We start from the raw sequence: 17,462 nt of genomic DNA, 5'->3' as shown, positions 1-17,462 counted from the left end.
TTCCAAAGAGCACAATCTCAGTTTTACTTGTGTGCAGGTGGAGGCAGTTAAACATCCATACAGATCCGAAATCTCTCTTTAGTAGAGTCCAGATTAGGTTCCCTTGTGATAACGAGTTGAGTTTCATCGGCATAAGAGATGACCTCAAACCCAAATGATTTTATCACTTGGGCCAGAGGGGACACACAGATGTTAAAAAACATGGGGCTCAAAGAAGACCCCTGTTGAACTCTCCTGTCCATGGATGGAGGACAGAAGGACTCTAGCTGTACTGCATGTGTACGCTCACTCAGAAAATTCATCGGTCATCTTAGGGCCTTCCCCCGACACCTATCTCCTCCAGTCTTTGAATTAAGGCTGAAGAGGAAGATGTTGTCAAAAACTGCAGAAAGGTCTAAGAGCATCAGCATCGCTGAGTGCCAATCATCTATATGGACCGAGCAAATGCTCAGCTCCCACCACATGCAGTTCAGACTGGAAATTTAACCCCTGAAAAGGTTTGAGGAAATTGAACTGTTGTTTGTGACCATAATGGAATTGTTTCCTGGCTAGTTATAAGACTGACTCACACTTTACTTTCTCCTATCGTCATTATTTAAAGTTAAGAGGTCAAACCAATTCCAATTGTCATTCTGTAGTGGAGCAGCACACCGTCTATCTCTATAAACATTAATTTGTCAATGCCAAACACAGAGCTATAGCACTTGGAGGCTCAGTAACTCTGTACTCTGTTCTCCCACGATCTCTTTTACTCCCTCTGCAGGGTTCAAAATGGAGCACTGATGGCCCTCACTGGTCTGTGGAGGGATTGTGTGTCCTCTGCTCATAGAATCTTATATTTGTTGCCAGTGACTCATAGCATTCTCTTCAAGCAAGCAGGACTTGCACATAAGTGCTTCACCAGAATGCCCCATGCAACCTTACACACACAGACGACAGCCTTGGAAGTTTAGCTTTTATCTTCTGAGCAAAAATAAAGTATTACCAGGTACCAAAATGTCACATTAACGCTCGAGGTGGAAGGGCCTCATACTAGGTTCTCGGGTACTCTTGATATTCACAGGATACACATAACACCAGCACTAAGAGACCAAGACAGTAAGTGTAAATTATATAAATGTTGATTCGTGATGATGATGAATTTATCACGCTCGTAGGATTTTTGTGAAGAGGGATGAGATGGTGTGAGATCCAGAGAGTTAAAAAGCCGATGAGGATGAGATTTAGTGCCCTCCTCATTGAGACTACGGGTGTGGGGCATATTGTAGGACGCTTTAACAGGATATGCCTATAGTGCCAAAAGGGACCAGAATCTTTAAAGCACATCTTTTTCTTCAGTACAAAGTCACAACATGTGAAATCCACCCATTTAAATCAATGCTGTAAGATTGCACACCGGATAAAAAAGGGCTAATTATTTAAGATACTGAACGGTTATGGCAAATTATCACTAGATGCACTACTCTATGACAGTGATGGCTATATTAGAATTATTAATGCTTTGGATGAAGAGTTCTAGCTGTGCTTACTGCAACTTGCTAAAGCTTGTTTTTCAGAATTTAAAGTTTAGTGTGATTAAGTTTACATGGTTGGATTAAACTGCAATTAAACTCTAATAGAGAAATTGAAAAGTGTCCTAATTGGATAAAGTTGTTTCTATGCAATACCTTACTACTGTTAAAGCAATTATAAGGAAAATGCTACTTACCAGTATGCATCTGTTCTTGGCATGTAGAGCTGCAGATCCTCACACTTGCATTAGATCGCCATCTGGTGTTGGGCTCGGATGCTTGCACGTTGTTGTCTTGGATGAAGTCTTTGTAGTCACAAGATAGGTGACTCCTCCCTTGGACGATAGTGCGCATGGGCATCAACTCCATCCTTCGATTGTTTTTTGCCATGATGGGAAATTATGGAGTTAGTAGAAAGAAAAAGATGTCCATGTGTGTATATCTAAGTAAGATAGAACTGGAACAGATACAGGTCCCGGGGAGGTGGGTGGGCGTGTGAGGATCTGCAGCTCTACATGCCAAGAACAGATGCATACTGGTAAGTAGCATTTTCAGTTCGAGGCATATGAGCTGAAGATCACACACTTGTATAGACTGTACAGCAGTATCTCCCCTAGCGGTGGTCACCTGTATCGGTTGCACTAGTTTGAAAGAGAGTTTTAAGAACAGCTTGGCCCACAGAAGCTTGCTGCTTGGCTTGCACGTCAACACAATAGTGTTTAGTGAAGGTGTGTGTTGTAGACCATGTTGCTGCCTTACAAATGTCTTTAGGGGAATGTTCCCTAAGAATGCCATAGAAGCCCCTAGTTTGCTTGTGGAATGTGCCCTAGGGGGAATTGTCAATGTGCGTTTCGCTTTCTGGTAGCATATTTGGATACATTTGACGATCCACCTTGCAATCCCAGCCTTGGAGATGGGATTACCCTTATGCGGTGGGGAGAAAGCTACGAACAGTTGTTTTGTTTTGCGAAAGGATTTGGTTCTGTCAATGTAATAAAGCAGGGCTCTTTTTACATCTAGGGTGTATAGAGCTCTCTCCGCTACGGAGTCCGGGTTTGGAAAAAACACTGATAACTGAAATGGAGAGATGACTTTAGGAAGGAATTTTGGGTTTGTTCTGCGAACCACCTTGTTATGATGTAATTGTAAGAATGGTTCTTGTATGGTTAAAGCCTGGATCTCACTTACTCTTCTAAGAGAGGTGATGGTAATAAGGAAAGCTACTTTCCATGTGAGGAACTGCAGTTCGCATTTATGTAAAGGTTCAAATGGGGGTCCCATGAGCCTGGTAAGAACAATATTTAGATTCCACACTGGAGAGGGTGGTAACCTAGGAGGAATGATTCTTTTCAGGCCCTCCATGGAGGCTTTAATTGCAGGGACTCTAAAAAGTGACAAGTGTTGTCTGTTTTGCAGATAAGCAGCAAGTGCTGCTAGATGTAAATATATGGATGAGTATGCTAGAGTACATCTTTGCAAGTGCAGTAGGTAGCAAATGATATTCTGGATGGAGGCATCCAGTGGATCAATATGGTTGTTGGTGCAGTAAATTTCAAATAGTTTCCATTTTGCAGCATAGCAAGCTCCAGTAGTAGGGCGTCTGGCTTCTTAAATTATGTTCATACAGTCCGGTGGTAGGTTAAGGTAACCGAACTCTAGGACTTCAGGAGCCAGATCGCCAGATTCAGCTTACCTGGATGTCTGATCTCTCCATGGTTCTGCATTAGCAGGGATGGGGACAGGCGTAGTTTTTGGTGCGGAACTAGTGAGAGTTCCAACAGTGCTGTGAACCACGGTTGGCGTGCCCATGCAGGAGCTACTAAGGTTAGTTTGAGAGGCTGTTGTCGGAGCTTGAGTAACACTAGTGGAATCAGTGGGCGTGGCGGAAAAGCGTACGCAAATCTGCCTGACCAGTTCATCCATATCGCATTGCCATTGGACAATGGGTGTGGAAACCTGGCGGTGAAGGTTGGGCATTTTACGTTTTCATGTGTGGTGAACAGATCTATGTCTGTTTGGCCCCACATCTGGAAAAATGGTAGAAGAACTTGGGGATGCAGTTCTCATTCGTGAATCTGTTGTGTTTGTCGACTTAACAGATCCGCAATCGGATTGTGAACTCCTGGAAGGTGTTCGGCAAGTAGATATATTTGTGGGATGGCTCATCTCCAAATGTTCTGTGCGAGCTGGGACAGCTGCAGAGAATGTGCGCATCCTTGTTTTTGTATGTAGTACATGGCTGTCATGTTGTCCGTCCGGATCAGGACAGCTTTGTTTTGTACATGTACTTGGAATGATTTTAAAGCTAGAAATATTGCTAGTAGTTCCAGGCGATTGATGTGGAGCACTTTTTGTTGAGTGGTCCACTTGCCTTGGGTTGTATGTCCGAGGAGATGAGCTCCCCGTCCTGTGAGTGATGCATCTGTTGTGAGCACTATCTGTGCAACAGGTTCAAGGAACGGCCGCCCTTTGGACAAGTTTTTTGTGTTCCACCACTACAGAGAGCGATGTGTGCGGCTGTCTACCAACACCAGATCTGTAAGTTGATTCCACTGATGTGCTAGACATTCCTGTAAGGGGCGCATTTGAAGTCTTGCATAAGGTACAATAAAAATGCAAGATGCCATCATGCCTATGAGTTGCATGAACACTCTGGCTGGGAGAGAGTGTTGGGCTTGAAATGTTGTGATGAGGGTTTGTATGCTGGCTATCCTGGATGGACTGGGATATGCTAGAGCTGTGGAGGTGTTTATTGTGGTCCCCAATATTGGTGTATATGAGAGGGCTGGAGATGCGACTTGGTGTAGCTGACTGTGAACCCCAAGTTGTGTAATGTTTGGATGGTCTGGTGAGTGTGTTGAACACATTGGTTGAATGACTTGGCTTTTATTAGCCAGTCGTCTAGATATGGGAAGACATGGATCTGTTGTCTTCTCAGATGTGCTGCTACTACCGCAAGACATTTTGTGAATACTCTGGGTGGGGTGGTGACTCCGAATGGAAGGACTATGAACTGATAGTGTTATCCGTCCACTACAAACCTTAGATACTTCCTGTGAGCAGGATGTATGGGAATGTGGAAGTAAGCGTCCTTGAGATCTAGTGTGGCAAGGAAATCGCTTTGTTGCAGCAGCGGGAGCACTTGTTGTAGAGTGATCATATGAAAATGATCCGAGTGTATATATAGGTTGAGGGGTCTGAGGTCGAGTATCAGTCTTAGAGTCCTGTCCTTTTTGGGTATTAGGAAGTACAGCGAGTAAACCCCTGTTCCTTGATGTTGGAAGGGACCAGGCTCTATTGCGAGTTTTTGAAGCAGTGAGAGAACCTCTTGTTTTAGTAGCGCGAGATGATCTGTGGACATTGTACGCTGCTTGGGTGGTATGTGTGGGGGGATAGCTGTAAGTTCCAGGCAGTAACCATACTGGATAATCTGTCTTACCCACTTGTCTGTTGTGATGGAATTCCAGACAGGTAGGAACTGTGACAATCTTCCCCCGACCGGAATGGAATGGTCTGGGGGAAGCGGAGGGAAGGTACTGTTTTATAGTGGGGGAGGCGCGAGTGTTGTTATTACCTCGTCCTCTTCCTTTATTGTTATTCCCTCTGTATCCACCTCTAAAATATCCTCTATTGGGGAATGTTTGTGTAGTAGCTTTAAACGAAGATGAGGTGTCTGAACCCATGTTTCTGGAGGCTCCTCTATAGAAGGAGCGACGAAAGGAGCCACGTGTTCGTGGAGACTGTAACGCTCCCATGGACTTAGCAGTCTCAGTGTCTTTCTTCCTCTTTTCAAGTGCAGTGTCTACAGCCGGGCCAAAAAGTTGTGCTTGGTTGAACGGCTGGTTGAGGATGGTAGTCTGGACCTTCTGCTTAAAGCCTGAAATGCGCAGCCAGGCATGTCGTCTAAGGAGTACACTGGTATTGATGGATCTAGAGGCAGTGTCTGCTGCATCAAGGGCGCATTTAATTGACACGTTTGAAATGAGCTTGCCCTCTTGGATGAGATCATTTGCTTGGGTTTTATACTGGTCAGGCAAATGTTGTAATAGGGTTTCCAGTTGGTCATAGTGGGCCCTATCATATCTAGCAAGCAGTGCTTGCGTGTTGGCTATGCGCCAGTGATTGGCTGCCTGCGCAGCTACCCTTTTGCCAGAAGCGTCTAGTAATTTGGATTCTCTATCAGGGGCTGGCGCATTCCCAGAGGTTTGTGAGTTGGCACGCTTACTAGTGTTGGAAACTACTAGAGAATCCAAAAGGCAGCTGTCCCTTAATGTAAGCAGGGTCTTCAGGGGCAGGTCTATATATTTTTTTTTTTAATCGATTCTAGGGTTATGAATCCTGGCACGTACGGGATCTTTGAACACTTCAGGGGGATGCTTAATAGCTCCCTTGATCATTGGCAATATTTGCACTTTTGGGACTGTTCAAATATATCCAAAAGGAAGTCTTCCTCTGCTGTGTCTGAGTGGATTGTGATGCCATGATAAACTGCAGCCCGATTAAGCAGTTGTCCAAAACCAATAATATCGTCTGGGGGAGATGGTTTTGAGGGCTATGGCTGGGGACTTGGGAGGTCTGGTAGATCTGTTGGGACAGGGTACTCCCAATCATCTCATGGTGGGTCGTCTGGATCTGTGAACGGGTCATTTGGGTCACCCCCCACCCCTTGGTCAGGTGGTGTATGTGGTGGAGAAGTTACAGGCAGAGGTGGTGTAACGGATTTAGGGAGAGGAGGTGGGTTAGAAGGAAGTACAGGAGAAGAAGGAGGCATAGGTGATGTAGCAGAGTCCTTCTTTTTCACAGGCACTGGAGTGGCAGGTGCTGTGTCTAACTTTCTCTCCTTACATGGCACAGCTGTGACATGTCCTGTTTTACGATTAATATAAATCTTTTTTTGCCTAGGATGGACAGGATTCGGGATAAAAAGATCCTCTTCCTCAAGAACCGCCTTCGGTGTCGATGTTTTCGGTTCCGAGCGTAGCTGGTGTTGATTATTATGGTCTTTGGCCTTAGGAGGCGTGGTAGCGTCCTTAGGCTTGTCTTTTGGTTCCGAGGGTCTTGGTTTCGGAGCCGAAGCGGGATCTTTAGGCTAGGAAGCGTTTGAAGCCGGCATATCCACAGACCTCGATTTTTTAGAGGCCCATTTGTCTTTGGAGGTGGAAGAAGTCGGAACCGATTTCGGAGCAGAGTGTTCCTTTGGCTTCGGTGCCGAAGGCGCCGGCGGGCCAATTATGTGAGGTTTGCTCGGTCCCGAGCTATCAAAAGGCTTTTTTTCTTCGAGAGCTTCGGAATCTTCTTCTGGTACATCCGGGCCTTCGTCAAAGATGTCCTCTGGTTCTGGAGCTGATCTCTGCGCCATGATGTGACGTCCAGCCCTTCGATCTCGAATAGTCTTTTTCGATCGAAAGGATGCACCGGCGGGACAGCTGTACTCATCGTGCTCAGCTGAGAAGCAAGGTTGCAGACCTTGTGATGGTCACTGTGCAGGAATTTTGCTCCACACTTGGGGCTTTTCATGAATGGTGTCCTTTCCATGAGCCGTAGGCCTTTCGGTGTGGATAGGCCTAGCGTCCCGCGTCAACGACCGGAATCGAGCCGATGAAAGGCGCGTCGAAGATGAAGATGTTCGAAGTCATTTCGAAGAGTTTGTGGAAGTTTTGCGTGTCGAAAAAAAGTTTGAAATGGAGATTTTGAACCGGAGCGCAAAAGTTGCATCCGAACCCAATCGCGGAAAAAAACAATCTAAGGATGGAGTCGATGCCTATGTGCACTATCGTCCAAGAGAGGAGTCACCTATCTCGTAACTACAAAGACTTCTTCCAAGACAACAACAACGTGCAAGCATCCGAGCCCAACACTAGATGGCATTCTAATGCAAGTGTGTGATCTGCAGCTCATGTGCCTCGAGCACATAAATGATCAATTATCAAAATGCTGTGTGTTCCAACCACAAGGGATGGGTTTAGATAGTGAATTGGGGCATGGCCATCTGTCACTTATGAGTTTGATTACAGTTGTACTTCACCACTTCTAATCTCAAAGTTCACAGTACTGTTAACCAGGGGGCCTTGCCAGCCTCGTCACATTTTACAGACCACTTTACCCAAACAGGAAGGACAAATTACAACTGAACTGGTAAAGAAACAAATAGTGTATGTAGGGCTGATGTTTGAATTCAGTTAGCTCATGTGGTATCTCACCTTCCACAATGCGTCTTCATTCATAAAGTCTGAGACCGAGCAGCTTTGCATTAAAGATGGACTCTGATCCAAAGAAACAAAAAAGGAATTTTAAGAGCTCCAAATCCCTTTATCATTTCACTTAACACTTCTAGACCACAAACTGGGTTGAGGTGGACGAACCTGTACAGATACATGTTCAACATAATGTTCATTAAGGCCGGACATCCTGTCCTTGCATCTACATATTTTGGAATACACCACCCAAACACAATGAACAAAGACACCAAAAGTGGGGGAAATAACCAAAGAGCTAATCTCTGGTTAACAATGGACTCCTGATCACTCACTAGTTCACAGTCCTTTAGAACCGATTCTTCTCTCGAGCAGTTTGAAGTTGGACGGCGCAGTGTCTCGAGTAACTCCTGATCCAGTGTTTTCTCAAGGCGGCCCAATCTGGCATTGAGGCAAAGGAGCAGCTCGATCATTTTAAAAGGTGCTAAGAAATCTGAGTGCGCAGCTGCGATGGCTTCACAGATGAACTGTTTTCCCTAACAACAAAAGAAGTGCACACTTTTTTGTTTTCAAGAGTCACTCCTACTAAAAACATTTCTAAGGTCATGTTACTCAAATGATTCATGTTTTATAAGGGATTATCTGAACAGTGGGGCTACCAAATATATTTCAAAGGCAGTGTGAATAAGAACGGTCAAAGGCCATAAGCAATGTCAACCCAACTCCTTAAGGCCCCTCTGACTTCCTTAACGCCACCATTGTATGCCATACACACAACATAAGCGTTTCCTATAAGCAGTTTAGCATAATATCAGTCACAAACATCCTAAGGAGTTCTTATACTTATAGATCAGCGGAGAAATATTTGAAGGATGTCATCATGCATTGATACAAAACTAGACAGGATTTAGATAAGGAAGGGGCATGGCTGCAGACTTATTAAAAAAATAAGAAATGATGGAATGAAGCCAAAACTTTTGTCATAGTGAGTGTGGACGTTTGTTCAGAAAAAATTCACAGACCTAATTGCCTCAAGGTGCTTCTTGTTCAAAAATTACTAACAGCTTAAATTCTGGGGTTATGCAGTTATTTCATATTTCCCACGGAATGGCAATTTTATATGGTTCTAACACCTCTTTTCTTGATTGAAGTGAGAAGGATTGTTTGTGTGTGGTGACCACTATCTGTTTGGACAGTTGCTGATGAACAAGGCATCAAGTCACCAGAGAGAAACTAAAAGAAATGCCACATTGTAATACCTAATACTTCTTTCACCCTTTGTTTTCCTTTCAAATCAACCAGAGCCATTTGGTTGGTGCAAACTCTAGTAGAAAGATGACAGAATGGCAAAATCATAGCAAACCTTGAAGCGATTTGGTTTTTTAAAATAAAATGTGTGTTACGCTTACAGGCACAAATTTTGTAAGAACTCAAAGATATCCCAAGAAACAATCTAGCCTTATAGCTCCTTGGAGACAGAAATACTTTAAAAAAATAAAAATAAAAAAAGAGGGTAATTATCAACAAATGAATATTTAGGAAAACATTTAGCATCCTACCCAAAGCTAGCACAAGAGCCAGTTTCCAGCTGCAGCAATGTTTGATTTGTCCCTAGACATAGGGACAAAAAACGCGGGTTCTTTAAGTTCTAAGAATCAGGGTACCATTCCAGAACACAATTGTCTTCTCTATACAGCTTTACTTTCTTTTTCCAACTACAATATGTATTAAGGAAGGGCACTTATGGCATGTATTCTGTGTCATGGGAAGTCACGTCCCCTTCAATCAGGAGGTGCAAAGAGGCTGAAACAAAGAAGCGTTGCTTAAACTCTTGTTCAAGAGGACATGGCCTGGCAGATAGGCACAGAGTGTCTCTTTTGGATAGGCTGGAAATGTGTTACATGGAAGTCAAAGGTATAGCTGAAGATTAACGCTTACCACTGGTTTATTTTAGGAGTTTTATTGGGTTGCTCTACTTTGGGAATGGTTATATCTTTCATACGCTCTAGCTAAGTTTCAACGTCAACATTACTGGCCATTGGTGAACGAGTTAATCTGGATGTGACCATGATTAGCAGTGTCACCTTTAAAGAGTGTATAATTTAGGCAGAATGAAGGGCTAATCAAATAATTTGACTGCACAAAATAATAATGATTTTGTTTTTCAGTCATAAAGTTTTGGGTCGTAACTACATATTGCAATTGCTTTTGGGGGTGGGGATATGTTGTCTTGTGGTCAAGTTGGGAAACTGCCCAAATGTCATGCCCAGCCCTCCATTCCTCACATAGCAGCTGTTGTGTGCCAGCAGCTTGCTAACGATTAGCTCCTATGACCATCTAGGCATGGCGGCGGGCCTGCTGATATGGGCCACCTACTCACACGTCCTAGTGGAACTGTTTCTGTTCCTCTCCATCCTCCAATTTACATCTCCACCTCTGAGTTAAGAGTTGGAATGTTAAATATTACCCCACTGCTCATTTAGCAAATTAATAGTATGGTACACTTGTTAAATGCAGATAGGAAACACTGCTGGTCGCAGCCTCCACTTCTCTTGAAGCATCCTTGTGCTAGGATTGGTGTGGATGGAAGCTGAGTGAATTATGGATGCACGGTGATTTACACCTACGGCAGCCAGAACATTCCACACCAGCTCAATCTCCTGGAACTATGAAACACTGAGTATTTACTCTGCCAAATCCATGGTGTAACAAATATGCACATTAAAGTCATTCATTTACCACCAATCAATGGCATAAAATACAGTTTACGGGGTTGTCCTAGCCTAAATTTTGGAAATAACAAATTTTTATTCTTTTTCATGTGGATTCTGCTGGCCCTATGGAGGGATTTGCTTTTTTCAGTAACTTCTTAGAGAAAAAATATACACCCAGTTTGCACTCAGAGTAAAACTACTTCTCGAATTCTACACACAATATTTTTCTATAAATGGATTGGAAATACGTCTCCCTCCAAGACTGTCCAATTGACATTGTTGAAATTGGAAGTCTCTTAATTTTTCATTTTGCAGTCTGTTTTGCATATTTACAAAACTGTCAGTAGAGACAGGTGTATAAGTTGTACCCTCTGTTTTCTGGGTATACAGACATATATAGGATTACTCAAGACCTAATTGTTGAAACATGGGGGCCGATTCAACCTACCTGATCTAGCGCCGGGCAAACTTATGGGGTAGCTGCACGTTTTATAAGATGCAATAATATTTAACTGCTGGAGGTTTCCAAAGAAATGTAAGAGGAAAGATCATATCAGAAAATACTTACAAAATAACCGCAGTGGTACACCACTTAATTGTAATATAAGGTTAATCTAGGACTTCAACCTAACATAACAAAACAGCATTTGTTTCTGATTCTACAAACCTTGGGTACAAGGCCACTCACGTCTGGGTGATGAAATGTGCACATTACAGAATTGACCTCATTATGTCAGTGTGTAAAGTAGCAACAGTTCCATCATGCCTCTCTCACACATATAGCTCATCTATCTATATATTGTAGTCTGAGATACGCAGGAATACTGCCACTGATTTGGGGACGCTTTTGCTGGGCACTCTGTAAGGTGCCTCTTACCTCGCCAGCCGTGAGGGGTACGGCGCTTCAACCCGGAACTTTTGTCCTGTTTGCCGCAGTGCCGTGAGGGGAACGGCGGAGAAACCCAAAAACTACCGCCCCCATCATTCCCTCTCCCGGGCGCCTGCCTACCGCGTCATTAGGCAGCGCCGGGGAGGGTTAAAGCCTCGGAGGAAGACCCGCTGCGCGGGACGCTTTTGCTGGGCACTCTGTAAGGTGCCTCTTACCTCGCCAGCCGTGAGGGGAACGGCGCTTCAACCCGGAACTTTTGTCCTGTTTGCTGCAGTGCCGTGAGGGGAACGGCGGAGAAACCCAAAAACTACCGCCCCCATCATTCCCTCTCCCGGGCGCCTGCCTACCGCGTCATCAGGCAGCGCCGGGGAGGGTTAAAGCCTCGGAGGAAGACCCGCTGCGCGGGACGCTTTTGCTGGGCACTCTGTAAGGTGCCTCTTACCTCGCCAGCCGTGAGGGGAACGGCGCTTCAACCCGGAACTTTTGTCCTGTTTGCCGCAGTGCTGTGAGGGGAACGGCGGAGAAACCCAAAAACTACCGCCCCCATCATTCCCTCTCCCGGGTGCCTGCCTACCGCGTCATCAGGCAGCGCCGGGGAGGGTTAAAGCCTCGGAGGAAGACCCGCTGTGCGGGACGCGCGCGGGCCGCGCCCGGGCCAAGCCCGGGCCAAGGGCGGGCCCGTCCTTGCCCGTCACTGACCGGAGCTGACGGGGCGGGGCAACCCCTCTTAAATCCGCAATACCATCATCGTTTATCCCAAGGTACTGTGGTCTTTGCTTTCTAACGGGCTGATTGCACTATTTCTGTTTATTAACCCAGTCTTCCCTATTGACTATTTGTTGACTACTGTGGTGTTTGGCCTTCCTTGCTACCTGCCCTCCTGACCCTTGCTATGCCACCCAAAGATCGTAATAGCAGAGCGGCCAATGAACATTTCTCGGGAACGATGGACCAATTTGTCACCAAGGTCAATTGTGTTATTGATAAAGAAATTATGCTCCTGGAACGCTGCGTCTCTCAGGACCTCGCAGCGGCTAGGAGGTCTTCCATGGGCTATCTTGCCAATGTCCGCTCTCCTGTCCAGCACAATCCCGACCTTGCTTCCACTACTCGATCCGATGTGGATTCTATCACTCAGGGCTTGCCACCTAGCGGATCAGTTGCTACCGCCTCCTTGGAGGAACAGTCTTTGCCCCTTGACTCTTTGTTGGCTTCTCCTCGACTGTTACCGTCTCCTACCAGTATTGTCCCAGAGCCCGGTATCAGGCAGTTGCGTACACGAAATCCTGGGGCAATTTCTAAAACTAAACCTGGGTGTACATCCTCCAAGGGTGGGAAGGGCAAGATTACAAAAAATACCCAAAAAACAATAAACCATCATGGGCCATCGAAAAAGACTTTATTCGTTTCTGACCCGCCCTCACAGTTGGCTTCATTGGACAAGTCTATTCCTCAACCATACTCCTCACTTATTATACCATCGTGTCAGGATGTTATGGGGGGGCCAATCGAAGCAGACAAGAGAGGGACCCCAGGTTTACTAAATATACATGAAATTGTTAAGGCCATCAGGCTTTTGCTTCATCCTGTGGAGAATAGAATACTTAAAATCGATCAGCAGCTCTCCAGGATTGAATGCAGCCTTGGGTCCCTGTCCAATATTCAAAATAATAGTCTTAGATCAGGGGCACCGAATGTCCCGGTTAATACTAGAGCTGACAAAGATATGGTGGCCCCCCAAATTCACCCACTAGTCTCTGAACAATGTCAATTAGTACTTGCAACCAAAGAGTCTACTCCGGTCATTGCCCATAGGAATTCTAGACACCCTAGCACTACTCAGCTAAAAGAGGTTCCTAGGACTCCAAAACTCATGTCTCCAAGCAGGGCAAATATCCCCAACCTACCACCCGAAACTGCCCCATATGTCGTTATTTTGGCAGGGGTTCCAGAACAGGGCGAAAATGAATCCGAGTCTCCCATAACCCTCAGGAATAGGGTGATACACTGGCTTAACAAAAATAGACCTTTGCCAATGTACAAAAGTAGTAGAATACTTACAGTAAGAAGAGTCCCATGGGTGGGCCATTTGGCAAAGAATATAAAGGGGGACTGCATTCTAATTAATTTTAACGACCCCCAAATTGTTGACCATATTTGTAACTGGAGATACCCTAGTACAGGATCACTCATCAAAGCTTTACCTCTGGCTTATTTTTATCCTCCTGGTCACTTCATGGACGTCTGGACACATGTCCATCGGAACAGGAGAGGCATCTCACAGTTGAGTAGGCCTTTATGCCCACCGATGTTAGATCCTGTCCCCACGGAAAATCGGTATGGCTGTTTAGAGGCTGTTGACTGACTACAGGGTAATGGAGACATTTCATCTACTCTCCTGACTCGCCCAGGTTCCTCTATACTAGGCCCCACCATCCCATCAGTACTCCTAGGTACGGACCCATCTACTCCATTTGATTTACCGAGGAGGCCCATCCCCAGTCATGAAGACCACCTGCCAAGCACCCCTATTCTTCAGGAAAAACCCCTTGGATATATCAAGTTTCTTTCCTGGAACGTGGCAGGTTTACGCAATAAGCTCACTCTTCCAGATTGGTGTGAACTAATTGAGGAACATGACATATGCATGTTTCAGGAAACCTGGAGTGTAGAGTCACTGTATAAGACAGGGTACTGTTGCTTTTTTGAGCCAGCAATCACAATTGGGCGTGGCCGTCGCTCTGGCGGACTCACGGTTTGGGTCAGGGCACACCTCAATCTCAGGATCATACACAATAGGTGTTCCACGCCAGACATAATGAGACTCTCCATTAAGGGTCCAAAGAATGGACATTCTTGGGAAGTTTTCAATGTCTATGCTCGTGGAACACCTGGGGGTGCTAAGTCTCCCACCATTACATCTCTTTCAGGTATGCTTTCTACCTGCCATCCTGATTCTCTCCTACTAGTGGCTGGCGATCTCAACTGCTCTTTTGAACCACTTGCTATAGATGATATTCTAGGAACTCACGACGAGGACACTAGATGGGGTATTCCCTTATTATCGCTTAACCCTGTAAAGAGATGGTCCCCGGTCGTGATCCAATTAAACGCACTAGCCTTAGAATTTGGCCTAAGAGCTGCGAACGGGCGCACAGCCTCCGACCTGGGGGGTGCTAACACCTTCAATAGGGTCGCCTGTCAAAGCAGAATCGATTACATTCTGATTGACAGGAGAGGCTGGAAATTTGTTGCTGATATGATAATAACCCCCTCAACCAGCAGCGACCATAACCCGTTATCACTTAGCATGAGAGAGCTTTGCCTTAGCCATGATCAAACTTCTTCACATGGATTGCAGATGCTCACCAAGATACTCCACCCCTCTAACTGCAACAGATTCCTCAGGTGGTCTAAATTTGTCCTGTCCAACACAAAACGTGCTGCCCTGGGAAGAATCCTTGTTGAATATACTGTCAGGCTCTCCATGGCATCGAATGATATGCCTGGCTACACCAAAACCTTCGAGGATACCATGGCCTCGATTGGTAGCCTGTTTCTTGACCATAGGAAAAAAACAACTCCAAAATTTAAGTCAGAAAGCAAATGGTTTAACAAGGATTGTAGACTAAAAAAAAATACCCTGATCCTTGCAATTAAATCTAATATTCCAGGTGCGGTCAGGGAAGCGAGGCAGTTTTATAGACAGGCACTTGTTACTGCAAGGAAAGACTGGGATGAGCAGCGTTGGGATGCTTTAAAGTCCGCAAGCCACTCTAAAAATGGCGAGCTCTTCTGGTCCATCTTGAGAAAATCTTCTATGTATGACCAGGACAAAATCCCCAACCACATTACGGACAGGGAATGGTTTGACCACTTTAGGAACCTTTATGTAGGAGTGGGGCCGGAGGAGGATCATGGTACCTATTCGAGGTCCATAGTCACTCCCACTGAACAATCCTTATTTGACAAGATCGAGAAGAAAGAGGTAGAGACTGCCATCAATAAAATCGTTTCTGGAAAGGCCCCGGGGCCAGATGGCATCCCGGGTGACCTTTATAAAGCAAATGTTGACGGATGGGCAACGTATTTTGCAATTTTCATTAATAATCTCCTGGATGGCTCCCCGGTGCCTGATTCTTGGAGGGGAGCAGAAGTAATTCCCATCTTTAAAAAGGGTTCAAGGGGTGACCCAGCGAACTATCGCCCAATCAGTCTAATAGACGCTGGTCAGAAATTGGTCGGCAGGGTCCTCCTGGAGAGAATCCACTCCTGGGTAGACGAAAAAGGCATCATTACAAAGTTCCAGGCAGGCTTTAGGGCCTGCACTAGCACAATCGATCAAGCATTTAGGCTGGTGCTACTCTATTGGAAGGTGGTCATTATTGGCAAGGGCGCCTTATATTTGGCGTTCATCGATCTTAAGACCGCCTTTGACCTGGTTCCTCGTGATCGCCTGTGGTTGATTTTGGAGGAGCTGGGGATCCCCCCTTACATCCTGAATCTTCTCATCCGGATGCATACTAACAACTTTGCCCGCTTCAGATGGGGAACTCAGGATCAAAAAAACGATAAAATCCCGGTCAATAGAGGGGTCCGCCAAGGCTGTGTGTTGGCACCTACGCTCTTCACCCTTTTTGTGAATGGTGTAGTATCTTACTTGCTCGAAATTGAAGCTGACGTCCCCACATTGGCGGGTGACAAAGTCCCTGCCCTTCTTTTTGCGGACGACACTCTTCTAATTTCAAAAACACCAGCAGGACTACAGAAGGTTCTAGATCGCTTCTTTTCGTTCTGTGAGCTGAGAGGCCTTGTCATCAACACCTCCAAAACTAAACTCCTTTACTTCAACCCTACTAGAGCCTTCCGGTCCACCCTGACCCTAGATGGAAAACCACTTGAGCGTGTTAAGGAGTTTGACTATTTGGGGATTAGAGTCACTGATAGGCTCAAGTGGCAGCCCCATATTGACAAAATGACACTTAACTATAGGCGGGCTATAGGTAGCCTAGGAAAGGAATTTCGCGCCTCCATTACTAAACCTATCGCCCCAGCTTTGGATATCTATGCTGCAAAGGCGGTAGGCAGCGCCCTATATGGCGCAGAATTATGGGGCTTCTGCTGCGTAGATACCCTAGTAACCAACGAGAACAAGTTTTTTAGAGACCTTCTATCACTCCCGAGGGGCACACCGACTAGTCCTCTATTGAGCGACCTTGGTAGGCGCTCTATTAGAGACCTAGTCACTCTTCGTCCTTTGTTACACTGGGCGCGGCTGTGGCGTACCCCTGAGCTCTCTAATTATGCTGATGGCCTCAGGGAGGTCATGAATTTACCTGGAGCTCACAAGATCGAGTGGTTGACAAAAATTAAAAAGCTCTTGGTCGCAACAGGTCTCGCATTTGACCGGGTTCTGGGGACACCGATGTCTAAGGAAGCAATTAAAAGAGCATATTGGGCATGGGTTGATGCCCGGACCCATAGTGACCCCAATCATGGCAGGCTCACAGAGGCATTTCACCAACATAAGCTTGTCCCTTTCTTAGAACCATATCTGGACTTTATTTCTAAGCCCAGAGACAGAACGCTTTTCATCCAGTTCAGGTTCGGGACTCTTCCCCTCCGCGATAGCACCAGTAAGTGGAATCCCCCGCACAAGACCCTCCCTGATTGCCCTACCTGTTTAGGCGTTGCTGAAAATATTTCTCACTTTCTCTTTGTCTGCCCAGCCTATGCGTCCCCAAGAACGAAATGGCTTAGGCCTGTTTGCCTGCACCTTGGGACAAGGGACAGTTCTACTGTCCTGAGAATCCTTAACTCAACAACAAACACTAATATAATCTGCGGAGTGGCCAAATTTTTAGGATGGGCATGGCTGATCAGGCAGAGGTTGATTTGCTCCAGTTAATCTTTTTATTTTCAAAGCTGCCAAGTTTAATTCTTTTTTAACTATTGTGTATTATGTATTCAGATCCTTTTTACGACATGTTCTTAAATGTATCGTTTTTATGTAATTGTGTTTTTACAGTATTGTGCTTTTATGACATTACATGTCGAAATAAAGCTTGATTGATTGATTGATTGATTTGCAATGTACATGCTGAAGTTGGAAGGCAGGATCTTCAGACAAAACTCTAAAGCCATTTAGGTGGGA

General features: G+C 45.5%; 1 protein-coding gene across 13 annotated transcripts in view; it reads right to left on the bottom strand.

Moving 5' to 3' along the window:
- The window catches only part of APIP (APAF1 interacting protein), a 205,371-nt gene that overhangs the window by 145,195 nt on the left and 42,714 nt on the right, over positions 1 to 17,462 (bottom strand). For 5 of the 13 annotated variants that reach the window (XM_085643500.1, XM_085643503.1, XM_085643499.1 and 2 more), the window contains exons 2-3: positions 8,041 to 8,241; positions 7,712 to 7,774 (exon numbers count right to left, since the gene is read on the bottom strand). The exons of 3 other annotated variants lie outside the window; for them this stretch is intronic. In XM_085643500.1, coding sequence (XP_085499626.1) covers positions 7,712 to 7,774; positions 8,041 to 8,241 — 264 coding nt within the window. The remainder of the gene's footprint in view (positions 1 to 7,711; positions 7,775 to 8,040; positions 8,242 to 17,462) is intronic. 5 more of the 13 variants (XM_085643501.1, XM_085643506.1, XM_085643508.1 and 2 more) reach the window with 2 other exon arrangements.

This window comes from Triturus cristatus, chromosome 3_1 (assembly GCF_964204655.1).
Source record: "Triturus cristatus chromosome 3_1, aTriCri1.1, whole genome shotgun sequence".
In the NCBI taxonomy this organism is placed as follows: Eukaryota; Metazoa; Chordata; class Amphibia; order Caudata; family Salamandridae; genus Triturus; species Triturus cristatus.
Note: the sequence above shows the minus strand (reverse complement) of the source record. Positions and strands in the feature narration are given on the sequence as shown.